This window comes from Physcomitrium patens, chromosome 6 (assembly GCF_059467195.1).
Source record: "Physcomitrium patens ecotype Gransden chromosome 6, ASM5946719v1, whole genome shotgun sequence".
NCBI lineage: Eukaryota > Viridiplantae > Streptophyta > Bryopsida > Funariales > Funariaceae > Physcomitrium > Physcomitrium patens.
The window spans coordinates 3960331-3966190 of NC_143415.1; the positions used below are offsets into that span (position 1 = coordinate 3960331).

Below are 5860 nucleotides of genomic sequence, written 5' to 3' on the forward strand. Positions count from 1 at the left end.
GTGTTCGTCACTCAGTGACGAGTGGGCACTAGTGTCCCAGCTCTCGATTTTGAATAGTCTATACCAGCTATTCCAACAAGTGGAATGTGTGTACCTGTGCTTCGCATCATTCCCTTCCTCTTCACGTGGTCGTCATATCATGTTGATGCGGCATGTTCCGTGCACCCACACCAAAAAACCACTGGGATCGACACAAAATCTCTGACGTTTCAACACTCCACATGTTGTGAAAGACATCCTCAGAAGTTGGGGGAATAAACGCATCTCCCACTCCAAGTTGGGAGCGAGAAGCCGTGCAAAACAGGGATCACTCAACCAGAAAGTCATCCAAGGCCCAAACGGGAGCCTCGACATCACCTGGTGCGGCTCCCTAGGAATCCACATTCCGCATCAACACGACATGATTCTAAATCGCCTCGGAGCGTGCAACCGGGAGAGGAAGAAGCAGTCTGGTTTCTGATACACAAAGCAAAGCATGGCACCTAGCCGGATGCCAGAGTGTCGCCTCTGGTGTGTCGGCCTTACAATAGCTTAAAAAGATACACGCATCGATCAGCTTTCCACGTGATCGAACATTTCGCAGTGAGCCAAACCTTCGATTATTGCGTGTCTCCCCGGCTTTCCCCCCACTTCCCGCCAGGCGATGTCCCTTTTCCCCTTCGCCCATCCAGCCTAATCTTTTCATTGCAACTGGTTTCTGTTGGGCCTGGAATCTTGACAACAGTTTTCAGCTTCTGTTTCTGTTACTTGATTCATTCCCTGTGCAGACTTTATTTGTGTGCAAACCTAGACTAAAGGTGGAGAGAGGTTAAGGTAGATCAGCGGTTGCAGCTGGTGACTGTTCGGCAGCTGGTCGGCACAGATTTTGTCAGATGGGTGGTCCTTGACAATTCGGGATGGCACCGAATAAGGGCGAGAACATTTGATGGAGACATTGTCTCGTGAGCATCGCTGGTTCCAGGAGGATCGGCAGATGGATCTCATTTCTAAAGGCTGGTTTGAAATTTGCGTCGAGCACTCCGCTCACATTTCAAAGTTATCCTGGTCCTCATTCACGTTGTAAACTAATTTCGAAATCCTTATTCTGCGCATTATTATTCCTGTTGCTAATAAACAGATGAAAAATTCTGTCTAAGACTCATAGATTTGTATGTAATTATAACGAGCATAAAGAGAATGTCAGTATGGTTAACTTACCTCTACATGTTTATATGTGTAATTTTTTTTTTGTTTATTTATTCTTTTTCTTCAAACAAAATCATGATGTAGATGTGGTTATTCTGCGACGGTTTCGTGAATTCCGGAGGAGAAAAAGAAAAACCTACATGATGTAAAGCCTATGTAACGTGGATATCTTCTTCAAATTTTCATGATGGTTTTGGATTAGTTATAAAGGGTGCGATGTATTACAGCCCATAATCACGAAGTCAAATGGAAACTTTTCTGCATTCTCTTACATTTACAAAAAAAATAAATAAACAAACAAGTAAACAAAAAAAATCATGCGCATCTATTGTTGTTATCGAAGGCATCGCAACTTTACAATGCCAAACAATAAACACATAAAAGAGTAAACATAAAAGGACATGAACATGATAGATATATGCTTTTGTTTCTTTAAATCTTTTCTTTTTTGACTTTTTGTCTTTTTTGACACCAAATTACTCAACCAATCCACGAATATGCTACAGTTAATGGCAGATGACTTGAAACCCCACTTTCAACATGGCTATTAATATTATAAAGAGTACAAAACACATACTTTTTGAAGTAAATACTTCAGCTATATTGTAAGTGTTGGATACACGTACCATTTTCTCTAGATAGTAAAAAGTAAATGGTCAGTTTATTCATAGTTAAAACAAACTCGGCACAATCAAAATATATTTACATATATCTTCTATGATTTCCGAGATTTTTTTCGAAAATAAGTCGAAAGAAGAAAAGCGAAGAAAGAGTAGACACACAAGCTCAATGATTCAAACTTGGTCGAAATATCTTGGACCATTTGTTAAGAAAACAAAATAAAATAATATCCTTGGTTTCCATGTGTTGATTGATGCTGCAAGCATCATTACCAAATATTTGGTAAATTAGACCGCTTCTCATCCACGAAAAGCTTGATGATGAATGTCAAGCACGCGCATCTGCAATGCTCCGCCATCTGGATTTGGAAATGTTACAAATAAACTCAAAATCAAGTCCTAACTCTGCACACTGATTAGCGGCAGCAAGGGACAGCGCTTGTCAGTGACATCAGGGCCACCACAACTCATGCTATGATTTCACGATTACGACGATGCAGCACCTGTAACTAGGTCAACTCCCCCCCCCCAACGGAGTTACCACGGACAATGCCATTACTATCCTTATTTGGGTTCGAAGCAAAGTCACAGGTGTGCAGAATCATGACTCCATTGATATCCACCCAAAGTCGCTGCAATCTCCGCCTGGCAGTTTGCCTGCACCTTCTGGGTACCGGTCATCTCCTGGTCAATGCCGAAACATCTTACCGTTAAGTAAAACATAACTGTATGAGGATGGTTTAGAGATTTTAACAAGGACCTTATCGGAGGGAGGGGTTATTACTGAACCGCAAAGGGAAGTTGACAGTCAAAACGCCAGTTGGAACACCAGCAAGAAGCTGCGGAACCCGATGTGGCAATGTGGTTAAACTATGAATAGCTGAACAAGTATTAATAGCTTGAAATAGTTACGGATACGGGAGGGTTGTTTCTGGTAATAAACAAATAATACCCCTCAGAATTGCCAGTGTCCCCATTCACGCTACCTACACCGATAGCATAAGATTCCTCGCGAAAGGTGGGTTTTTTTCTTAGTGGGAGCATCTTGTCCAAACTTCCATTAAAACCACTCCCTCCCTCATCACCAACCAATTGCTTTTGATGTCCCAGTTTCGCTCTTCCTTCATTCCTTCCCTCCATCCCTCCTCCTCTCCATTTGCTCTTTACGTCAGTCCTCCTGCGCATTTAAGTTGCCAAACACCCCCCCCCCCTTTATCTAGTTCTTTTGCGCTTGTGCATGCAGTGTTCTCTAGACTGTTTATTTTCAAATTTAGTTTGCGACTGTCGGAAGCAGGGCGCCGAGGCGATAATGTGGAGTGTCCGTCTGCAATAACAGCGTGTGACGAGTTTCACGGGTGGGGATCAAGTGTGCATTGAAGGAGAGAGAGAGAGAGAGAGAGAGAGAGTAGTGGTAGTAGTAAGAGTAGCCCAGGATGAGTCCGCCAACCTCGGTGCGCAGCACTGTCGCCAAGACAGAGAACGATTTGGCCGAAAAGGTGGCTCTTTCTATGAAGGACTCAGGGTTTCGGTTTGGGTTGAGGAAGCAGGTGAATGGCAGTAGTAACCCTTCGTTGAAAGTAAGCAAGGATTCTCACCGGATCAGGAAGCCGCCGTCGCCACTCCCGCAGATACAGTACCGTCCCCCGATCATTATTCATACGTATTCGCCAAAGGTGATCCACACCCAGCCGGATGACTTCATGTCGCTTGTCCAGAAACTCACAGGTTCCAGTGATACCAGGTTGCGATTTAAGAAGACCTCTAACAAGGAAAACTCTGGCACCCGCAAGGATCATAAATCTTGTGAACCTTGTGGCGGAGTACAGTCCACAGATTCAGCTAGTCTCGAGCGACAAGGTGTGCACTAGCTCTACTATCCTTTGTTTGTTTCATTAAGTGCACGCCAATTCAGGTCAGTAAGTCTCACTTGGAAGGAATCGGTTCTAACTGAGGATTTTGTTGATCTTGTTGCGAGTTCAGGGTCAGGATCGTCAACTACTACCAACTGTGGCTCGTCCTCAGTCTCTGATGAATCTGCTGTTCAAGTCTCTGATTCTTGCGAAGGTGAGGTAGGTATCAAGCAGTCCAACTCGCCAAGGAGTCCCTTAGACTCTCCCTTCGAATTCGACAACAGCGACCCCATGTTCTCTCCGTTTGATTTCCCTACAACACTCGTCAGCAGCACGTTCAATTCCCACACAGTCAAGTCGGAGCCGATGTTTTCATTTCCAAAAGATAATTCCTATAATTTCTACACCGACGACACGAACCCGGCACTTGTCAAGCCAGTTTCGGCTGGGTTGCCGAAGAGTTTCGCCCGACCCCAAACGCAACAAGAATTGGTCAATCCGTATGGGAACTTCTACACAAACTCTTCTGTCCCATCATCGAGCTACCTTTCCTCTAGTCTCATGACTACTCTACCTGATCTCTCAGCAGGTACCCAGAGCTGGTCTCAATCTTTTCTTGACTTACCTTCTAGCCCCGTTCACTCGGGCTACTTCGGGCTACAGGCGCCGTATCAACGCCAGCGCCCACTCCAACAATACGCTGGAGCATACTCTGCGTCGTCGGAGGGAAACATGGTTGCTCTGGAGAACATCCACACCTTCATGATGACATAATCTCAAGTTTGAATTCGTTATATCTGCGATGCTTCGGAGGCTGGCGCTTTGTAACAGAGGTTTCGTGCCAATGCCTCAAAATTTTTGGTGGTGTATCTATCTCTTGAAGGAGGGGAGCCAACGGATAAACATGATGCTTTAGGTTTTAGAAGAGTGTACCATGACTGTGAGGGGTAGTCCGACATCAGCTTGTAGAGCCCTGTACATTGTAGGCACAGAAGGTTAGGATACTAACCAACATTGACACGGGTAGGTAGTTATTGGACTTCAGCGCGGAAGTTATGTGTTGCTTGTAGCGGGAGCGTCACGTCAACGACAAGTTTACAACTTAGTTTTTGACCGGGAGTGTAGAGGTCTACACGACGATGCCAAGTGTTTCGTTATCAGGGTAGAGTTGGGCTCATCTCGACGTTGAGATAAGGATACGTCCAAACAGAAAGAGAGATAGGGTATTCAGAGATGGGTCTTCTTCAAGATGGCGGGTCACATCTCGTGTTGTAACATAATCACGTTTACGATTGCAATTACAGCATGCCACTGACCGGAAGTACACTCTTTTGCAAGCACATACTCGCAGTCCACCAGTCTCATTTCTGCAGTCATGTTCATTGGTGAGTACTTTCATCGAGATTTAGCTCTCCATCTTTGGGTGCGCATTTCCGGAGAAAGCGGGGTAAATGTGATGCTGCGGTTCGAGAAATGTGTTCCTTACACTGGATGTACAACGTTCACCACTGCATCACGTTACAACGAATGAGCCGTTGGACAGTTCTAAGGGAGTTGAATGTTACTGCCGAGTGTGCTGGGCAAGTACTTTTGAGCTGCATCATTTAAGTAGTGGCTAAAAGCCGGCTTGCCCTTGCGCCAGACGTGTCACGGTTTTTTGGTTGGTGCCTAGTTTGTGTCTCAGAATGAATGTAATGAATCCTGAGTTACACATCACGTCGCATATTGAGTCGTTGTTAGAAATTATACTCGATTTTGCTCGGGAGTCGGATCACAATGATATTAGTCATACAAAATGCCATTTCTGAGGTTTGCGTTCATTCTCCAAACGAACAGCACAGTCGACAGTTTCTGCGTGTAGTCTCATTGCTGTGATAAAAGAGCTCTCCTGCGACTAGCTTATATCCTTGTAACTCCACAGATTTTGGCACACCGATCTACATTCTGAAGCCGCTTGTGATTCACAGATTGCATCCAGGTTTCATCGTTCTCACGCTTGTGCGTGCAGGTTCCACAAATGCCCTTTTAATGGGTAGTTTTTCATGTCTCGATTGCACCCCACCTAGGAATACCAATCAACCATATCATCCAGCCTCAATGGGTGACGACAAGGCGCGTCTTGTGCTCAGGAAGGTTGAAGCCCGAGTACCATGTAGAGATTAAAGTCAACACAAAAAAATTGAGACGCTAACGATATCTCCTCTA

The 5860-nt window shown here is 44.9% G+C and overlaps 1 protein-coding gene across 1 annotated transcript; it reads left to right on the forward strand.

Annotated features, from left to right (window-relative positions):
• The first annotated feature begins 2908 nt into the window (after positions 1-2908).
• LOC112284038 (uncharacterized) lies at positions 2909-4995 on the forward strand. The gene is made up of 2 exons (XM_024523537.3): positions 2909-3662; positions 3786-4995. Exons 1-2 carry the CDS (start codon positions 3239-3241, stop codon positions 4427-4429), a joined length of 1068 nt encoding a protein of 355 aa, XP_024379305.1. The 5' UTR covers positions 2909-3238; the 3' UTR covers positions 4430-4995.
• The last annotated feature ends 865 nt before the right edge of the window (positions 4996-5860 follow it).